This window comes from Manis javanica, chromosome 3 (genome assembly GCF_040802235.1).
Source record: "Manis javanica isolate MJ-LG chromosome 3, MJ_LKY, whole genome shotgun sequence".
NCBI lineage: Eukaryota > Metazoa > Chordata > Mammalia > Pholidota > Manidae > Manis > Manis javanica.
Genome location: NC_133158.1, coordinates 30,662,576 through 30,684,862, shown reverse-complemented (window position 1 = coordinate 30,684,862; position 22,287 = coordinate 30,662,576). Strand labels below are relative to the sequence as shown.

Here is a 22,287-nt window from a genome sequence, read left to right as displayed (position 1 = left end):
CTGTATCGTCTGGTCTCTCTTTTAGGAATAGTTGTATTTGTTGTATTTTCAAAAATATATATGATTTTGGGAGGTGATTTCTGCTGCCCTACTCATGCCGCCATCTTGCTGAGAGCTCCTCGTTTTATTTTTAATAAACTACAAGTAATTTTGTAGTATTGTAATTCAACTTTATAGGCATAACTCAGAATAATGTGAAAATAAAATAAACATATATATAAAACCAACATGAGTTTGATGGCACCTTTTCCCACTTTGTCTTACATCTACATGACAACAAAATTATTTTTAAAAGCAGCCAAATTCCTTTTGACTTTCTTTGGGCATTAACAAATTTGTCACTCCTCGAAAAAGATCAAAAAAATCTTCTCATCTCAAAAATGTTTCTTAGAATAGGAAACATCATTTTATTTGGTAGAACTGATGCATTGGCACCAGTCACCATTATTTCTTTGCACAAATCCTGATTCAATTCCACTTAATCCTTGACTAATGAAGGGTATCTGTAAAGAGGAATGAAGTAGTTGAGGCAGAAGTTAAAACAGAATTTATTTGGAAAACTTGTACAAAAAACTGGTAAATTCTAAGAGAGTTTCAAAACTAGCTTCCAAAGTTCTGAATCATGACTAAACTGTTAAATAATGCTACAATGGAATTCCAAGCCAGGACCTTTGATGATGTTAGATAATCTTATGAAATTCACAATTAAGTTGACTCAATAAAGTCTCCTCTTTAAGGACAAAATATAATGCTTCCAATTAGATGGACAGCAGATTTCAAGCCCTGAACACAAAATGTTAGGAGGGCATCAGTCTCTCTGGTCTAGTCAGAGCTGTCATCACTCTCACCACTGTCTTGCTCCTTTTCTCCATCACTTGCTTCATGTTTTTCATCATCCTAAGGGACAAAGGATAATTAAGTATTTTAGGTCATTTGGACAACCCCATGAGTTGAAATACTGCTCCCACAGGATTTACAAATATACTGCATAATTGTTAAAATAAGTGATAGGTTTTAAACCCTTCCTCTGAAAGTAAATCAGAAGCTCCCCCATTCTTCTTGCATCATGACCTCTAAGCCAAGACCAGAGAGGGAGTTCATTTTGATACTGACTTATGCCATTCTGCAACAGAACCCAATGTGCCTGATTTTAAAATTAGTCACAGCTTTCCAGCTCTACTGTATGCATGTGATAAAGAACTCAGTGGAAGGTTAATATGGAATGTTTGTTAAATTAAAAATTCTAGTATATCGCAACAGGAATCCAACATAAAATTCTCTCTGCTCTGCAACTCTAATCTAGGAGGTTTGATTAGAATAAAGTAACAAACTAATAGAATATTGTCTGTCTCAAAATTTTTTATGAGAACAAGGTAGAGGACACTATACAAATGTCACAGAGGAGCATGTAATGAGTTCTTCATACTTAATAATCTTTCTGCATCAGCTTCAAATTGCATTATAGAGAGGTTCCACACCAGGGACTCTTAAATCTGAACTTCTCAGTGTCCATAACCCACCTGAATTATAACAAAATTTTATAAAGGTATATATTTTTCTTCAGTAATCTTTCAAGTCCTGAGAGTAACTGGTAGCCCCCAAAAGAATAAGGATCCCTACTCTTATTTTAGTCCTCAGTGGTGGCAGCTTTTGAGTCTGTACTTTGACTTTCACCAAATGCATATACATTTCTATTTTATATATTCAAAAATGTTGAAATGTTTTAACTCATTCTTCTTAACATTCAGAGAACACTTTGACCTCTTCTTTTCTCCCCTCCAAAATGGTTTCAGATATGAATTCAGGGAAAATAGGCTATAATGGAAGAGAATTTTCAACTCTGTAATATATACCATAGAGATATCAAGAGTGTTAATTATAAGATGGTGTGTGTTTTTTCCTGGCTCCCGCAGAATTTACATAAGCACAAAAGCTTTTTTGGAGGAAATAGAGGTGGGCATAGAAGTCTTGGTTATAAATGTAAGCAGGGAAAGTTCTGAACTGTCCACCAACCCAGTGTAATTAACAAATGCAATCATCTGGGCCACACTCTGATGCCTTATGCAGATACCTCTGTTGATCTGCCCTTGGAGACCTGGGATGATGTATCATCCTCACTTTCATCTTCTGTGCTCCTCTGAGAATTCTGGGACATAATCTCTTCACCCTAAAAGTGGATTATAGTGATCACATTTGGGGTCTCAAGGGTAGAGAGGCTTAGTTTATAAGCAATACAAAGGAAGATACTTGGCTATTCAAACATGGTCAAACACAGACACCAACCTGTAATCCAGCTTCTGGAGAAGTGATCAACCAAAGGTTTCTGAAAAGCACATGGCTCTGATATGATACACAGTTTTACAAAAAGTCCATCTTTGTATTCTAGAACAACTTAAATTTACCAGGCCAGATTGTATTGGTGACTCTATCAGATAACACTGAATATGGTTCTAAAGCTTCCCGAATACCTTAATGGTATATGAGCACCAACCATGAATGGCCAAGCAGAGGCTAAAGGACAGCAAACTATGGTGGTTTAAAGACAACTTTTTGTATTGGGGCAGTTTGTATCCAAACCCTGGCTTCACTCACTTATTAATAAATGACTTTAGGTAAGCTACTTAACTTCTCTGAGCTTCACTTTTCTCAGGGAAACTAAAGTTGATGTGAAGAAAGCAAGATAATTCTCTGTGGTGCTATTCTTTTCTTATATAAGACTATAAAACTCAGATATTTTAAGTATGACTAAGAAGGGGTTGAACCCTATTTGAAAAATGCTCTAACTTCAAAGCAGTACTATGAGCAACATGAGATTTCAGGGAGTCAGTGAGACAAATGAAAGACCTTACAAATGTTTATTTGTTAAAATTAGCCAGAGAATATCAATGATACCTTAATAAAGAAAAGATTAGCCAGAGAACAATTTCAGAAAAAGACAAGACTGGCTTAGAAAAAACCTAAAACAATTAAACAACAAAAAAAGAATTTGTCCACATACAAAAATGTTGTTATGACTCTATCTTCAGTAGGATTAAAGGCGCCCCTTCTGGCTGAGGAGCGGTTTCATTGATCTGGTTCTTCTCTCTCTCAGTGGCATGGTTTGGCACCTTTGTTGGCTGCAATGAGGAGTGCAGCCATGACCAGGGTCCACAAGAAATGCACCCTAATTTGAAGAGCTAAAAAGCCATAGACTTAAGAGAAAAGCAGCCTTACTGAGAAAGCAAGGTTTAGGTGACCTCCCTTATGTACATTCGAGAAAAGCAGCCTTACTAAAAAAGCAAAGTTTAGGTGACCTCCCTTATGTACCTTCCACTGCTCTCCCAAAGAGTGAGAATGGGACTATCACTGGGAGGGTCTCAGACTCACCTGCAAGTCCCGGTTTTTAAGATTGCCCAGCCAGAAAGCCTCCCTGCAATTGTTGAGGGTGAGCATGGCTTTCACTCTGCAAACTAATAACTCCAGGGTCTTTTTCAGCAACGGCACATGTTTGGTGAGTTTCATGTCCTGGTGAATCTGAACGGAAACAAATATACCCAATTCATCTGGGTTTGAGCTCACTCATCATCATGCTTTCATATTCGTATAGATAGATTTTTGAATTCCTGACACTTTGAGCACTGAATAAGAGCATAAGCCCTGCCAGTTGAGGCCAGAGACATATCCCATCAAACAGCAATAGTTGGGCAGAGTACTCCAAAGAGTGACAGCTATCCTTTAAACTAGAAGAGCCTAGAAGACAAACCACCAACACCTTTAGGCTCCTCTTCATGGCCTCTTACAAACCAATTATCAGCAAATTTGCTAAAACATTCTTGAACATAGACTGGTATTAACAATAGACAGTGACCTGTTTAGCTCAGAGAGTCCCTAAAATTCTACTGTTCAGCACCTTCTAAAGTTAGAACCAGGGGAGGAAGTTAGCAACAGGAACTGGACTAAGAATCATTTGGTTTGCCAGTGACTGCAGAACTCCATGCTTCTGTGTTCCCTGAGCCAAAAAGTGACAACGGTTCAACTGTAGGCTTCAAGTGGAAATGTCCTTGAATTCTACAATGTTCTCACAAGAGACAGATGTGTTCCCTGACATGTAAGTAGTACAGCTGAACAGCTCTAAAGATGGCTGCTTTCAGAACCACCTCTTGTCTCCAGCAGAGTCATCACTTACATAATATTTCTCCCACCCAGAGTACTTGGAAGCAGTAACACACCCACCAACAGTCTGTATCTCTCACCAGAAGAGAGCTTCTTCAGGAAGTAAGGCTGTGGAGTTTGAGTCAAATTTCAGATGCAGAAACTTCCCCTCTAATGACTACCCAATCTCAGCCACCAACTAAGGCTTTGACCACTCTGGATCTCCCAGGCCTACAGGCGGGCTGGTGACATGACCCGCTTTCCCTCTTACCTTGGAATGCCCACACAAGTGATGAAGCATCCTCGTGTTCAACTGGAAAGTTTCTAATAAACTCAGAACATCTTCCTATAACCAAAATAAAAATCGTAAGTGCCATATGAAATGCTCTCATTTCATTTAGGAGGCAAGATATTCTTGCAACAAAGAGCTCCAAAGAGAATACACCCTGCAGGTTCCAGCTAGATCTCAATAATCATGTTAACTTGGCCTTCGAATAGGAGTAGTGCCTGCTAGCTGTCCTCCCCTTTCTCGTCCCAGGTTATGAGGGACTAACCAAATATTGTGAGAGCACTTTGCAAAGTTCAACTTGCTAAATATGTATAGGAAATCACTATCCGTGTTTCTATCCTGATTTCACTACTCCAGCCCTGGATCCCAGTTGGCTTAAAAAACTCCGAAGACTATCCATTATAATAGTAAAGAGTTTATTACACAAAAGCGTTTTTTAAAATGTGATGATTTGCAATTATTATTTCTGAGAGTAGACCTAGGGATAAAAGTAAACAGAGGAATAAGCAAAGGACACACCAATAAATAGAATAACCCTCAGATCTGGAGTAGAAGCTGGAAGGTGTGTTTGTACCAGAGTTAGCCTGAGGAGATGAGCCTACTGTGGAACAGCCAGTCCTATATGGGCATCTTTTGGTGATAGCTGAAGTAGACCAAGCGTGCCTACATATAACTTGGCCCAGAACCTGGGCAAGGGGACTGCCCCCATGCTCAGCCTAGGAGTCACCATGGCTGTATCTTCTAAACATCTATACAGAGAGCATGTCTTTGCTCTTTGTTGTCAGTTCTTACCCGATGTTTTCTAAAACTGAAGTCTAGGAGAGGCATACACTGCTTCAGAAATGCTTCCACAAAGAGACGCCCGTACTGAAGAAGAGAAGAGACACATTGGTGATGATGACCTCTGCTGAGGTCTTTCATCTGAAAGGCCCCTGCCTGAGGCATCATAGCATCACCTGGACCAGTGGTTTTATTTTTGTATATATAAAGAATGAATTGGGAGGGGTCCAAATGACTAATTTGGAGAATGTAGCTTAACGCAAGAACTAAATAAATCTGTGAACTAAGCCTCAGGATTAGGCAGACTTGCTTACCCTAGACACAACCAGTGGGCATGGGGGCAGAGGGGAAGCCCAGCTCCCTGAGGACAACTTACTCCCACGAGGAAAAAACTGGGTAAAGCTGAGGAAGTACATGACCAATTGCCAAATTTACCCGTCAGATAAATCACTTCCTCTACTCACCCATCTCCCACACCAGCACCTGGGAGGAGTGAGTAAAGAGGAAGAGAGAGGCTAGGAGAGGGTGCCCTCCATGTGGAAGGAACCATCAAGAATGGGGAAGACGCATTCTCTTCATAACATTCTCCAGCTCAGTGGGTTTACCACCAAATATAGGGCTAATCTGGGCCATTCCCCAGGGGAGAGGAGTTCAGCGGTTATCAGGACATCAGCTCCAACATTCATGAGGCCACACATGGGCTTTAAAAAGAGCAGTCACCCACTTCTCTTTGCTCCCTGTTGCCTGGAAAGGAATGGCAAGAGTGACTGACTACTCTTCCTGAAGTTAGTGCCCTGAAGGCACTCCTAGTTCCAAGACTCACCAACAGTTTTCAACTCACAGGAAAACTGGCTTCTGTAGTCATCCACCTAGTGTGGAAAAACCTATCGCCTTTTCTTGACTATCAGAGTCTAGAGACACTGGCTAGTGGTCAAGGTATTGAGCATTTCCTCTCAGCTAAGGTCCTCTAGACAGATTTACAGGAAGAATAAATAACAAAGAGGGCCCTATCAGTCTCTCACCTTCAAACACACATGCAGAACAGGATGACTGTCAAACACCTGGAGAGACAAAAATCAAGAAACCAAAGCTGGGTCTGCTCCTTTGAGCACCCCATCCTCTTACCCACTGTGCAGAGCACAGCTCTGGGTGTTGTAGAGAATTCTAAAATGAAAAAGGCTGTTCAAACACAGTTAAATGAATTACAAAGTGGAATAAAGTAATCACCATAAGTGAAGTTCAAGGAAAGGAAGAGGGGCACAAAGAGGAATGAGAAATTGATTCCAACGGGGAATATTAAAAAGGAGGCATTGTACAGGACCAGAACCTTGATCTGAAGCTTTTAGAGTAAGTAGGTTAGAGGCAGAAAGGAGAAAGAAGGGCATTCTAAGCTGGAGGAATAGCCTGAGCAAAATCTTGGAAAGGGTGAGAGCAGATTATGTGTTTGTGGGATAAAGAAGGCATTCAGGGTTAGAAGAGGGAGATAGTGGGCGATGTGCAGATCACAGAGAACCCAAAGTGAGGCGAGGGAGTGGGGGAATGACATGTGGAAGGGGTCTTTAAGTAGTAGGGTGGCATAGATGGAGAGGAGGGAGAAAGAGAAGGAAAAAGAAACTGTCTAGGGACAGAAGAAGGGGTTATCCAGGATGGGTAAGAGGCAGACAAGGGAAGAAGATGGGGGAGAGCAGGTCCCTATGGAAGCACTGGCAGAGGAGGCAGGGGGAGTGAATTTTGGAAGCCAGGACGCTTGTTGGTTTCTGTAATTAGCTGGTAAGATGGGTCGAGGAGCTTCCACACTCACCTTTATCAGGTTGATGAGGATACTGAAGTCTCGAACAGCCATATTCCAGTAGAGGAGCTTCTCTTCATGAATCTGAGGGCAGTAAAAGATACAGGCACCTCTGAATCACAGCCACATACTTCTCTCCCTGTACTCTCAATAATATACAGGTCTTGAATTACATATCTAATCAGAGATTTAAGCCAATTACTCTCTTAAAGAGATGTGGCAATCAGTGCACTCACAAGATGGTTCTGAGGTCTGCATACAGATAACACTGGAGCTATCCTACAGAGACTTGCTAGAGACATGACTACTCTTCAGCAATTTCCAAGTAGGAAAAAGCCTCTGCCACATACCTCCTGGCCATCAGCTCCCTGTGGATCGTACTATCCCATGCTAGCCTCCCTCTCAGCAGACTAGCTCAGTTCTAGTGAGGATGCCCAGGCCCAGAACCACAGCATCCCAAAAAGGCTTGCTCACTTCCTGCCAGCTAACAGCAGCAAACTTCTAGGCACGTGAGGCCATAACCAAAGACATTTTTCCAGAGCTAGGGTCTACAGAGCAGCCCAAGCCTTTCCCTGGGCAGTAGTCAGGGTAAATAGTGCCCAATCCTCACCTACAACTGGAAGGTAAAGAAATTAAACCAGGGGCTCTTTGAAAAAATCCTGGATCTCAGTAACTCAAAAGTAATAGCTTAGGAGAAACCCTGTACTCAAGAAATAGAATACTCAGTGGCTTCCAAGCAATCAAGTCTACTTCTTGACCTGGGAGTATTTGACCCACCTGTTGTGAGTCCGCTGCTGTGCCAGCCTGAAGACCTTTTACTGTCTTCTCTAGTTCAGCCATCATCACACGGAAGAAAATGACAAAGTTGTGCCTACAAGAGGGGAAAGCATGCATGGCCACACAATGATGCACTGGTTAGAAAGAACTTCCTGGGAAGAAGCCAAGGAACTGAAAATCATTTCCTTCTCCAACTCTCTGAATCTCCTTTCACTAGGGTCCATGTTATGAGGATGAGGGAGTGGAAAAGATTCAGAAATAAGCCTGAGAGGATGGGCTGTGAAACAACGGAATTAACTTTTTAAGGGGAGATAGTGTGGTGGTATGGGAGAAGCACTGAAATAGTGGTAAGATCCAAGTTTATGTTCCTAGTTCCTCATTTACTGCCTCTGTGAGCCTGAGCAAGTTCTCTCTCTAATGCTCATTTTCCCCATCAATAAAACAGGGATGATACATATCTCACAGGATTATCAAAAGTGTCAAATGAGGAAAAAAAATGTAAAAGTGCTTTATAAACTGTAAAGACTATACAAGTATAAGATAACCATTGATATTATGAGATCACACAACCCACTGACATAGATGTACATGATTAGATACAACAATCACGTTATATTAAACATGGTGAAAATATTGGAAAAATAATCTCACATTTAAATGATGAAAGTACTGATAGAAGTATGGTGACTAAATATTCACTGGCTTTGAAGACTAAGCACTGAAAATTCATTCCTGTGTAAGGTGCTTTCACATGGACTGGCTGTGAGCCCCTTGGAAAGAATGCATGGTAGACCTTCTATGTGTCAAAATGAACAACTGTACCTGCCATCTGTATCAGAATTAAGATGAAGAGTAAGGTAGTTATTTGGAAACTACATACACTGCATGGTGTGATTCTAACTTGCAGAAGAACTGAAGGAGAGAACTCTCTTACCTGGTCAGTGTAGGAAATGTGGAGGAAGACGCATTTTTCGGAGAGTTGATTAGTTCTGGAACACCAACACCAGCAATCTCCTCTATAGCCTTCAGAACATTGTCTGTGTGCTCCAGGTAGATGCTGCATTGAGAGCCAAAGGAATATGAACACATGCTACAAAATTCCTAAATAAAGGTTTGTTTCTTGAGGTATTACCAGGTATTAAGATTAAAAACTAGTAGCACTTACAAGTAGTGATTCTATATCATCTTATTACGCTGATGGACAGTGACTATGTTGGCGTGTATGTTGGGGACTTGGTGGGGGGAGTCTAGTAATCATAGTGCTGTACATGTGATTGTACATTAATGATAGCAAGATTAAAATTTAAAGAAAAATTAAACTTCAAAAAATAAAAAAATACAACTAGTAGCACTTAAAAACTGAAGGAACATGGGTGCTCAAGATGGTGGCATGAGTAAGGTGGTGAAAATCTCCTGCCAAAACCATATATATTTTGAAAATACAGCAAATACAACTATTCCTAAAACAGAGACCAGAAGACACAGCACAACAGCCAGGCTACATCTACATATGCGAGAACTCAGCATCCCACGAAATGGATAAGATACAAAGCTGTGACCCAGCGGGACCCAAGCACTCTCCCCACCCCAGCTCACCGGGCGGAAGGAAAAGAGTCAGAGTCAGGAGGGGGTGGAAGCACAGGACTGCTAAATAACCAGCCCTAGTAATAGCATAGACCTACAGTGCATGGTGTACTGGATATTAGAGAAACAGAAAAGTAAAATCCGAGACGGAGACTATGAGAAGGTCCCCACAGCTAGCTCCCCTGGGACAAAAGAAAAGTGGGTGCTTTAAGTCTTAAAGGGACAAGGACTTAACAGGTAGACAAAATCATCCCAGCACACTGAGCTGAGCAGACTGGGAATCTTAAGGAACTTCAGGTGCCCTAACACCCTGGGTGGCAACGCAGCTCCAAAGCCCCTCACAGTGATAAGCAGCCCGCCATTCATTCTCCCCCACTGGAACTACAAGCAAACCAGCTGACCCACCACTGTTGTGGAAGAGCCGGGGAGCAGCCCTGCCCACAGTAACCACACAGTCTTCTCCTAGTACGCAGCTAAGCAGGCCAAACCCAGAGGGTGCCACCAGCACACAGCTGCCCAGCAAAGACAGAGGAAGCTGGCACAAAGTCCAGAAGGCACAAAGGGGCGCCATTCTCGCAGAACACACGCCCATGTGCCTGCAACCCCCAGCAGTACCCTAGGCCATCCCACCCACAGCACCGCACGGAATTAACCCAGAGACTGCTCCCAATGTGCTGGTGACCGGCACAGGCAGTGGAGAAGGGCAACGTGACCAGCAAGCAGGAAAGGACTTTGTTCAACCAGCTAACACACATGCCACCTGCTGGCGATCACTTCTATTACCATGAAAAGGCAGAAGAATCTGGTCCTGTCCAAAATCACTCACAATGCCAGAGAGAGGGCCTGGCGAGATAGATATAAGCGATCTTCCAGAAAAAGAATTCAAAATGAAAGGCATAACCATTCTGACGGAGCTACAGAGAAATATGCAAGAGCTAAGGAATAAACTCCGGAGGGAAATAACAAAAATGAAATAATCAATAGTAGGACTGAAGAGCAGACTAGATGAGGTGCAAGAGACTGTTAATGGAATAGAAATCAGAGAACAAGAATACAGAGAAGGTGAAGAGGATTAAAGATGGCGGCATTAGAGAGACAGAGGCTTCCTCCTAAAACTGTATACAATCAGAAAATATAGTTGGTGCAACTAATCCTGAAAGAGCAACAGGAAAGAGGACAGTGCTAGAATGCATACACCTGGAGAAAAGAGAAGACCTCACAGAACAGGGTAATGTACCAAAGCTGTGGCCCAGTGGAACCCAAGCCCTTCCCCCACCCCAGACCACTAGCGGGAGGAAGAGAAACAGAACAGGGAGGGAGTGGATGGCATGAGACTGCTGAATACCTAGCTCTGGAGATCTGCTCTGGGAGCACAAACCTACATTTCATGGTCTTTTCATGATACTCGCGTGATTATGGGGTTGGAAAGCTGATACAGGCAGAATTCCTGGAGAGACTGAGACTCCAGCTGCTTGTGGAAAGCAGGGATCCACATCCGTCTGATCTGGGACAAAAGCTTATACCTGTGTGCTCATCCCACTGGTTCAGGCAGTGGAGACAGGCGCAGCAGCAGGGAGGCGAGAAACAGCTCTTTACTTCCCCCAGGCACCAATACTGCTCCCCTGCAACACTCGACATTGCTTCAAGGGCTGAGCAGCTCCAGAGCAGAGATTCTGGACACTAGAGGGCGCTATATACAATATGAAACACCAAAGGAAACTGGTCCAGAGTAAAATTGAAACTGGATTATTGTTTAACGTCATACACAAAAGTAAACTCAAAATGGATTAAAGACTTGAATGTCAGTCATGAAACCATAAAACCCTTAGAAGACAACATAGGCAAACATCTCCTGAATATACGCATGAGCAACTTCTTCTTGAACCCATCTCCTCGAGAAAGGGAAACATAAGCAAAAATGAACTCATGCGACTACATCAAACTAAAAAGATTTTGTACAGCAAAATCAACAAAACAAAAAGGCATCCTACAGTATGGGAGAATATATTTGTAAATGATGTATCTGACAAGGGATTAACATCCAAAATATCTAAAGAACTTACACACTTCAACACCCAAAAAGCAAATAACCAATCAACACATTGGGCAGATAATATGAAGAGACAGCTCTCCAAAGGAGAAATTCAGATGGCCACCAGACACAGGAGAAGATGCTCCACATCACTAATCATCAAGGAAATACAAATTAAAACCACAATTAGATATCACCTCACACCAGTAAGGATGGCCAGCATCGAAAACACTAAGAACAACAAATGCTGGTGAGAATGTGGAGAAAGGGGAACCCTCCTACACTGCTGGTGGGAATGTAAAGCAGTTCAACCACTGTGGAAAGCAATATGGAGGTTCCTCAAAAAACTAAAAATAGAAATACCATTTGACCCCAGAATCCCACTCCTTGGAATTTCCCAAATAATACAACTTCTCAGATTCAAAAAAACATATGCACCCGTATGTTCATCGCAGCACTTTTTACAATAGCCAAGATATGGAAGTAACTTAAGTGTCCATCTGTAGATGAATGGATAAAGATGTGGTGCATATACACAATGGAATACTATTCAGCCATATGAAAGAAATCCTACCATTTGCAACAACATGGAAGGAGCTGGAGGACATTATGCTCAGTGAAATAAGCCAGGTGGAGAAAGACAACTGCCAAATGATTTCCCTCATTTGTGGAGTATAACAAGGAAGCAAAACTGAAGGAACAAAATGGCAGCAGACTCAGAGACTCCAAGAGTGAGCTAGTGGAGAGAGAAGGGGAAGGAGGGCCAGTGACTGCATTGGGGTACAGGTTGGGGACTTGATAATATGGGTAAATGTAGTGACCACATTGTTTTTTCATGTGAAACCTTCAAAAGAGTGTATAAATCATATCTTAATAAAAAATTTTTTAAAAAAATTAAAGACTGAGTCACCATTACCTCAAGCAATTTTTTTAACTGAGTAAACATAATTACGAACACCAAAAAAAAAAAAAGAATACAAAGAAACTGAGGCAGAGAAAGATAAAAGGAGCTCTAGGAATGAAAGAATATTAAGAGAACTGTGTGACCAATCCAAACGGAATAATATCTGCATTATAGAGGTACCAGAAGACGAGAGAAAATGGAATAGAAAGTGTCTTTGAAGAAATAATTGCTGAAAACATCCGCAAGCTGGGGAAGGAAATAGTCTCTCAGACCATGGAATCCCACAGATCTCCTAACACAAGGGACCCAGCAGGAAAACACCAAGACATATAATAATTAAATTGGGAAAGATCAAAGACAAGGACAGGGTATTAAAGTCAGCCAGAGAGAGAAAAAAGACCACATAAAAAGGAAAACCCATCAGGCTATCAGCACACTTCTCAACCTTACAGGACACAAAAGAATGGCATGATATATTTAATGCAATGAAACAGAAGCGCCTTGAACAATGAATACAGCAAGATTATAATTTAAATTTGAAGGAGGGATTAAACAATTTCCAGACAAGCAAAAGTTAAGGGAATTTGCCTCGAACAAACCAGCTTCACGGGATATTTTAAAGGGACTGCTTTGGACAGAGGTACTCCTAAGGCTAAATATTTGTCACCAGAGAAAATAAAATCACAGCAAAGAAAGCAGACCAACCAAAAACCAACTAAATGCAAAAAATAAAATCTGCTACCCACAAAAGCAGTCAGGGAAAGCACAACAGAGTACAGAATAAAACACCTAACTTATAAAGAGTGGAGAAGTTAGAATAAGAAGGGAGAGAAATAAAGAATCATACGACTGTGTTTATAATAGCATAATAAGTGAGTTAAAGTCAGACAGTTAGACAGTAAAGAAGCTACCCTTGAACCTTTGGTAACCATGAATCCAAAGCCTGCAATGGGAATAAGTACATATCTATCGATAATCACCCTAAGTGTAAAGGGACTGAATGCACCAATCAAAAGACACAGAGTAACAGAATGGATGAAAAAGCAAGACCCATCTATATGCTGTATACAAGAGACTCACCTCACCCCAAACACATACACAGACTAAAAGTGAAGGGATGGGAGGAGAAGCCAAGATGGCAGCGTGAGTAGGGTAGCGGAAATCTCCTCGCAGAACCATATATATTTTTGAAAATACAACAAATACAACTATTCCTAAAAGAGAGACCAGAAGATACAGTACAACAGCCAGGCTACATCTACACCTGTGAGAACCCAGCCTCTCACAAAGGGGGTAAGATACAAGCCGCAGCCCAGACCTGAGCGCACCCACCACCACAGCTCCCAGGCGGGAGGAAAGGAGTCAGAGCGGGGAGGGAGAGGGAGCCCAGGACTGCTAAATACCCAGCCCTAGTAATCCACACTGGGAGGACAGACACACAGTGCATGGGGTGCTGCATACTAGGGAAATGGAACAGTAAAACCTGTGAGCGGGTTCCCACAGCTGGCACCCCTGGGACAAAAGAAAAGTGAGTGCTTTTTGAAAGTCTTAAAGGGACAGGAGCCTCACAGCTGGAGGGAAGCATCCTGGCACACTCAGCCCAGAAGCTGGGAAGCCCAGGGAACTCCAGGCACCCTAACACCCTGGGCAGAAGCGCAGCTCTGCAGCCCCTCACGGCGATAAACAGTCTAACAACAATTCCACCTCTGGCGCGGCCGTGCCATAGCAGAGCAGCAGCCTGAGACCAGCCATGACCAGACCAGTGGTGCAGAGCTTTCCCCCGCAGACGCCCAGGCCAGACTCAGAGACCCCGTTGATGTGCAGCTACCCAGCACAACCCGCTAGGAGTCACTGTTCTCACAGGAGAGGAAGGTGACGAGAAAGCAGGAAGGGACTTTGTTCTCCCAGCTGACACACGCGCCAACTGCCCATGACTACCTCTATCACCACGAAATGGTAGAAGAATTTGATCCAGACCAGAATCATACAGACATTCCCTGAGAGAGAACCTGGGGAGATAGATTTAACCAATCTTCCTGAAAAAGAATTCAAAATAAAGGTCATAACCATGCTGATGGAGCTGCACAGAAAAATGCAAGAGCTAACGGATAAAGTTGGGAGGGAGAATACAGAAATAAAACAATCTCTGGAAGGACTTAAAAGCAGAATGGACGAGGTGCAAGATGCCATTAATGGAATAGAAATCAGAGAACAGGTACGCAGAGAAGGTGATGCAGAGACAGATAAAAAGATGTCCGGGAATGAAAGAATATTAAAAGAACTGTGTGACCAATCCAAAAGGAACAATATTTGCATTATAGGGGTACCAGAAGAAAAAGAGAGAGAAAAAGGGATAGAAAGTGTATTTGAAGAAATAATTGCTTAAAACATTCCCAAACTGGGGGAGGAAACAGTCACAGTCACTCAAATCATGGAATCACACAGAACTCCCAACAGACGGGACTCAAGGGGGACAACACCAAGACACATAATACTTAAAATGGTAAAGATCAAGGACAAGGACAGAGTATTAAAGGCAGCCAGAGAGAGAAAAAAGGTCACCTACAAAGGAAAACCCATCAGGCTATCATCAGACTTCTGAACAGAAACCTTACAGGCCAGAAGAGAATGGCATGATATATTTAATGCAATGAAACAGAAGGGCCTTGAACCAAGGATACTGTATCCAGCACGATTACCATTTAAATATGAAGGAGGGGTTAAACAATTCCCAGACAAGCAAAAGTTGAGGGAATTAGCCTCACACAAACCACCTCTACAGGGTATTTTAGAGGGACTGCTCTAGATGGAAGCACTCCTAAGGCTAAATAGATGTCACCAGAGAAAATAAAATCACAGCAAAGAAAGCAGACCAACCAAATACTAACTAAAGGCAAAAAATAAAATCAACTACCCAAAGAAGCAGTCAAAGGAAACACAAAAGAGCACATATAAAGAATGGAGGAGGAGGAATAAGAAGGGAGAGAAATAAAGAATCATTAGACGGTGTTTATAATAGCTCAACAAGCGAGTTCAGTGAGATGGTAAGATAGTAAAGAAGCTAACCTTGAACCTTTGGTAACTACGAATTCAAAGCCTGCAAAGGCAATAAGTACATATTTTTCGATAATCACCCTAAATGTAAATGGCCTGAATGCACCAATCAAAAGTCACAGAGTAATAGAATGGTTAAAAAAGCAAGACCCATCTATATGATGCTTACAAGAGACTCACCTCAAACCCAAAGACATGCACAGACTAAAACTCAAGGAATGGAAAAAGATATTTCATGCAAACAACAAGGAAAAAAAGCAGATGTTGCAGTATGAGTATCAGACAAAACAGACTTCAAATAAAGTAACAAGAGATAAAGAAGGATAATGAAGGGGTCAGTCCAACAAGAGGATTAACCATTATAAATATATATGCACCCGATACAGAAGCACCAACATATGTGAAACAAATACTAACAGAATTAAAGGAGGAAATAGAATGCAATGCATTCATTTTAAGAGACTTCAACACACCACTCACTCCAAAGGACAGATCTACAAGACAGAAAATAACTAAGGACACAGAGGTACTGAACAACACATTAGAACAGATGGGCCTAATAGACATCTATAGAACTCTACACCCAAAATCAGCAGGATACACATTCTTCTCAAATGCACATGGAACATTCTCCAGAACAGACCACATACTAGGCCACAAAAAGAGCCTCAGTAAATTCCAAAATATTGAAATTCTACCAATCAACTTCTCAGATCACAAAGGTATAAAACTAGAAATAAATTGTACAAAGAAAGCAATAAGTACATATCTATCGATAATCACCCTAAGTGTAAAGAGACTGAATGCAACAATCAAAAGACACAGAGTAATAGAATGGATGAAAAAGCAAGACCCATCTATATGCTGTGTACAAGAGACTCACCTCACCGCAAAGACATACACAGACTAAAAGGCTCACAAACACATGGAGGCTTAACAACATGCTCCTAAATAAACAATGGATTAACAACCAAATTAAAATAGAGATCAAGCAATATATGGAAACAAATAACAACAACACAAAGCCCCAACTTCTGTGGGACACAGCGAAAGCAGTCTTAAGAGGAAAGTATATAGCAATTCAGACATATTTAAAGAAGGAAGAACAATCCCAAATGAATAGTCTAACATCACAGTTATCAAAATTGGAAAAAGAAGAACAAATGAGGCCTAAAGTCAGCAGAAGGAGGGACATAATAAAGATCAGAGAAGAAATAAAATTGAGAAGAATAAAACAATAGAAAAAATCAGTGAAACCAGGAGCTGGTTTTTTGAGAAAATAAACAAAATAGATAAGCCTCTAGCCAGACTTATTAAGAGAAAAAGAGAATCAACACACATCAACAGAATCAGAAACGACAAAGGAAAAATCATGACAGACCCCACAGAAATACAAAGAATTATTAGAGAATACTATGAAAACCTATATGCTAACAAGCTGGAAAACCTAGAAGAAATGGACAACTTCCTAGAAAAATACAACCTCCCAAGACTGACCAAGGAAGAAACACAAAATCTAAACAAACCAATTACCAGCAAAGAAATTGAAGCGGTAATCAAAAAACTACCCATGAGCAAAACCCCCAGGCCAGATGGATTTACCTCAGAATTTTATTAGACATACAGAGAAGACATAATATCAATTCTCCTTAAAGTTTTCCAAAAAATAGAAGAGGAGGGAATATTCCCAAATTCATTCTATGAAGCCAGCATAACTCTAATAGCAAAACCAGGCAAAGACCCACCCCAAAAAAGAAAATTGCAGACCAATATCCCTGATGAACACAGATGCAAAATTACTGAACAAAATATTAGCAAACTGAATTCAAAAATACATCAAGAGGATCATACACCATGACCAAGTAGGATTCATCTCAGGGATGCAAGGATGGTACAACATTCGAAAATCCATTAACATCATCCGCCACATCAACAAAAAGAAGGACAAAAAGCACATGATCATCTCCATAGATGCTGAAAAAGCATTCGACAAAATTCGAACCCATTCATGATAAACTCTCAACAAAATAGGTATAGAGGGCAAGTACCTCAACATAATAAAGGCCATATATGACAAACCCACAGCCAACATCATACTGAATAGCGAGAAACTGAAAGCTTGTCCTCTAAGATCGGGAACAAGACAGGGATGCCCACTCTCCCCACTGTTATTCAATATAGTACTAGAGGTCCTAGCCATGGCAATTAGATAAAACAAAGAAATACAAGGAATCCAGATTGGTAAAGAAGTCAAACTGTCACTATTTGAAGATAACACGATATTGTACATTAAAAACCCTCAAGACTCCACTCAAAAGTACTAGAATATCGGAATACAGCAAAGTGGCAGGATACAATATTAATACACAGAAATCTGTGGCTTTCCTATACACTAACAATGAACTAACAGAAAGAGAAATCAGGAAAACAATTCCATTCACAATTGCATCAAAAAGAACAAAATACCTAGGAATAAACCTAACCAAGGAAGTGAAAGACCTATACCCTGAAAACTACAAGACACTCCAGGAGAAATTAAAGAGGACACTAACAAATGGAAACTCACCCCATGCTCTTGGTTAGGAAGAATTAATATTGTCAAAATGGCCATTCTGCCCAAAGCAATCTACAGATTCAATGAAATCCCTATCAAATTACCAACAGCATTCTTCAACGAACTGGAACAAATAGTTCAAAAATTCATATGGAACCACCAAAGACCCCAAATAGCCAAAGCAGTCCTGAGAAGGAAGAATAAAGTGGGGGGATCTTGCTCCCCAACTTCAAGCTCTACTACAAAGCCACAGTAATCAAGACAATTTGGTACTGGCACAAGAACAGACCCACAGCACAGTGGAACAGAATAGAGACTCCAGACATTAACTCAAACATATATGGTCAATTAATATACGATAAAGGATCCAAGGACATACAATGGGGAAATGACAGCCTCTTCAACAACTGGTGTTGGCAAAAGTGGACAGCTACATGTAAGAGAATGAAACTGAATCATTGTCTAACTCCATACACAAAAGTAAATTCGAAATGGATCAAAGACCTGAATGTAAGTCATGAAACCATAAAACTCTTAGAAAAAAACATAGGCAAAAATCTCTTGGACATAAACATGAGCAACTTCATGAATGCATCTCCCCGGGCAAGGGAAACAAAAGCAAAAATGAACAAGTAGGACTGTATCAAGCTGAAAACCTACTTTACAGCAAAGGACAACATCAGTAGAAAATGGCATCCTACAGTATGGGAGAATATATTCATAAATGACAGATCCAATAAGGGGTTGACATACAAAATATATAAAGAGCTCATGCACCTCAACAAACAAAAAGAAAATAATCCAATTAGAAAATGGGCAGAGGAGCTGAACAGACAGTTCTCCAAAGAAGAAATTCAGATGACCAACAGACACATGAAAAGATGCTCCACATCGCTAGTCATCAGAGAAATGCAAATTAAAACCACAATGAGATATCACCTCATACCAGTAAGGATCACCACCATCCAAAAGACAAACAACAACAAATGTTGGCGAGGACGTACAGAAAGGGGAATCCTCCTACACTGCTGGTGGGAATGTAAATTAGTTCAACCATTGTGGAAAGCAATATGGAGGTTCCTCAAAAAACTAAAAATAGAAATACCATGACCTGGGAATTCCACTCCTAGGAATTTACCCAAAGAGTAGAAGTGCTCAGATTCAAAAAGACATATGCACCCCTGTGTTTATCACAGCACTCTTTACAATAGCCAAGAAATGGAAGCAACCTCAGTGTCAGTCAATAGATGAATGGATAAAGAAGGCGTGGTACATATACAAAATGGAATATTATTCAGCCATAAGAAAGAAACAAATTCTACCATTTGCAACAACATGGATGGAGCTGGAGGATATTATGCTCAGTGAAATAAGGCAGCTGGAGAGAGACAAGTACCAAATGATTTCACTCATATGTGGAGTATAAGAACAAAGAAAAACTGAAGGAACAAAACAGAAGCAGAATCACAGAACCCAAGAATGGACTAACAGTTGCCAAAGGGAAAGGGACTGGGGAGGATGGGTGGGAAGGGAAGAAGGGTGGGGAAGAAGGGGGCATTATGATTAGCATGTAAATGTGGGGGGAGGCACAGGGAGGGATGTGCAACACAGAGAAGTAATGACTCTACAGCATCCTACTACACTAATGGACAGTGACTGTAATGGGGTTTGTTGGGGGGACTTGGTGATGGGGGGAGTCTAGTAACCATAATGTTGCTCATGTAACTGCACATTAATGATAACAAAAAAAAAAAAAAAGAGTAAACTCAGAAGACCCTAAATAAAAAACAACTGAAGGAACAAAACAGCAGCAGACTCACAGACTTCAAGAAGGGACTAGTGGTTACCACAGGGGAGGGGTAGGGAGGACACATGGGGAGGGAAGGAGAAGGGGATTGAGGGGCATTATGATTGGCACACATGGTGTGGTGGGGATCATGGGGAAGACTGTGTAGCATAGAGAAGGCAAATAGTGACCCTGTGCCATCTTACTACACTGATGGACAGTGACTACAATGGAGTATGTTGTGGCGAATGTAGTAACCACATTGTTTTTCATGTGAAACCTTCATAAGAATGTACACCTCAATGTAGGAGGGTTCCCCTTTCTCTACACCCTCGCCAACATTTGTTGTTGTTTGTCTTTTGGATGGTGGCAATCCTTACTGGTATGAGGTGATATCTCATTGTGGTTTTAATTTGCATTTCTCTGATGACTAGCGATGTGGAGCATCTTTTCATGTGTCTGTTGGTCATCTGAATTTCTTCTTTGGAGAACTGTCTGTTCAGCTCCTCTGCCCATTTTCTAATTGGATTATTTTCTTTTTGTTTGTTGAGGTGCATGAGCTCTTTACAGATAAATGAATAAATAAATAAATATTTATATATATTTTTAAAAACTAGTAGCATTTATTTTTAATAAAATAAATGTTCCCAGATACTTGTCAGGAGGTAAAGGAAAGGATGTCTCATTTGGAAATACAGTTAGGCATCCTGGAAGTGATAGATGTGTCTGGGATATTGTAGACAAGAAATAAACATCTGACTCATTCATTAACAAGGTAGGATATAAACACAGACTCCTCTACTTACTCTATTATTTGATTTAACAATAAGGAACTAAGTCTCAGTATAAAATAGAACTAGAGGATCTTATGATCCACATATTCCAAATTCTGTTAATTTCAAGCTTACTTCATTTCTTCTATGTTCCCTCTAACTTGTATTTTCTCAGTCTTTAGCAGACAAGGGATTCCAACAAAAAATGGAAGGCAATTTGGCTCATGGGAAGAAACAGTATCTCACCAGAGCAAAGCATGGAGCTGCTCATTACGAATGCTGCTCTTCTCTTTCTCCCCGCTTGGCCATATCCGACAGAGGAAATGTCTGGCCAGGGAAGCTGTTGGAGAAACAAAGATATCTTGTTTTTCAGGCTTTTGGGGATGATTACTGATCAAAAGTATGCTTCCTTTCCATTTACTATTAAGTTCTTTGACTAACAGACAATTTGAAAAAAAGTTATCATGGGTTCCTCCTCCACTGGGCCTTCTACCAGAGATAAGCCCATCTGTGTAAGACCCAACATGTCCCACCCTCTCACCCCATCCTGACATACACAGACATTAACTAAACACCATGCAGGACAAAAGGAATACTGCTAGGCAGTGGGGAAGCTAATCTTGTTCCTTCTGGGAAGGCCAATAAACCATGGCCACCTCAGAGATTCAAACCAAATTCTCCCCTTTTAATCAACAGGAAGTAATGATATTTCTTCTTGCTGTCTGTGCTGCCAATTAGGATGTATAAATCAGTGAGTTGCAATCCAAGAGCTATTACAAAAGAAAAAGAATAGGGATGGGGCCAGGCCTTTCTTTATGCTTAATACTGATTTCTCCTTTTTCTTCCATTTTAACCTCATGGTTTATCTGTGCCAAATGTCTTCAATAATTAAAAAGAAAAAAAAAAAGGGAAGAACATGAGTAAACAGAAGCCAAACAGAAAACTATCTAGCCAACTGAATTAACCAAGTTCAGACTAAGCAATGTCAGCAGAGATTAGTTATAGCTCCTTCTGGGAAAATGTCTTCTTTGGTATAGCAAGAGGGCATATCCACAGTTGTGGGGGAATTTACATGTAAAATGTACAAGGTTTTACAAGCTTGAGTTTTAACTCTACTCATGAATTTAAAAAAGAGGATGTGGGCCCATCACCAATTTTTTCTCTTTTCTGAGCTGGATCTACAGATCTCTCCAAAATGGCCATCAAAATTCTGAGGAGATAAAGAGCACACTGGAAACTGGGAATGCTCTGATGGAAATTCTGCAAGTAATTGAAGCTCTGGCTGTAAAGACACAATGAAAAAAAAAAAGCACTGTATGTATTACATATATGTCTAAATATATCAGTTTTCCAAGTCCACTTAAGTGATGGTCTAATCAGAATCTCCTTCATTTTCAGGTACATTTGTAGCAACCCTCTTTCAAGACCTTGATAGAGAACTAAAACTTTGTATGGAGAAAGCCAGGGAAAAACAGAGTCCAGTTGATGGAGTGCTGGCCTTGAAGAGTCACATACACCAAGATAGCCAGGTACTTGTCTTGGCCATGCCTATATGTATAACCTTTTATAAACTATTTGTTCTATAAGGTCTTAGGCAGCACATTGAGAATGTTTAAATTCTGGGATTATAAAATCAAGTAAAAGGAAATTATAAGGCAGAGAAAGTAGAACTTTCAGTAAGCGTGCCATATATGGTCAGCTTTCAATGCACTGAAGTAATGGGAGATGGGGATCACAATTAATTCAAAAATGTAGTTGAAAGAAAAATAGACTCGAATCCTGATTCACTGGTGGGAAGTCAAACAAATTTAAAAGTGCTGTACTTAAAATGAAA

The 22,287-nt window shown here is 40.8% G+C and overlaps 1 protein-coding gene across 6 annotated transcripts in view; it reads right to left on the bottom strand.

Moving 5' to 3' along the window:
- Positions 1–524: 524 nt before the first annotated feature.
- FANCD2 (FA complementation group D2) overlaps positions 525–22,287 on the bottom strand; it is a 72,106-nt gene continuing 50,343 nt past the window's right edge. For 5 of the 6 annotated variants that reach the window (XM_073231017.1, XM_073231018.1, XM_073231021.1 and 2 more), the window contains 11 exons: positions 21,605–21,735; positions 20,700–20,793; positions 8,701–8,823; positions 7,767–7,860; positions 7,002–7,073; positions 6,223–6,261; positions 5,213–5,287; positions 4,403–4,477; positions 3,367–3,513; positions 2,072–2,167; positions 525–897 (listed from right to left, as the gene is read on the bottom strand). In XM_073231017.1, coding sequence (XP_073087118.1) covers positions 823–897; positions 2,072–2,167; positions 3,367–3,513; positions 4,403–4,477; positions 5,213–5,287; positions 6,223–6,261; positions 7,002–7,073; positions 7,767–7,860; positions 8,701–8,823; positions 20,700–20,793; positions 21,605–21,735 — 1,021 coding nt within the window. In that variant the 3' untranslated portion in view covers positions 525–822. Of the gene's footprint in view, positions 898–2,071; positions 2,168–2,283; positions 2,324–3,366; positions 3,514–4,402; positions 4,478–5,212; positions 5,288–6,222; positions 6,262–7,001; positions 7,074–7,766; positions 7,861–8,700; positions 8,824–20,699; positions 20,794–21,604; positions 21,736–22,287 lie in introns of all 6 variants that reach the window. The other variant, XR_012129005.1, reaches the window with a different exon arrangement.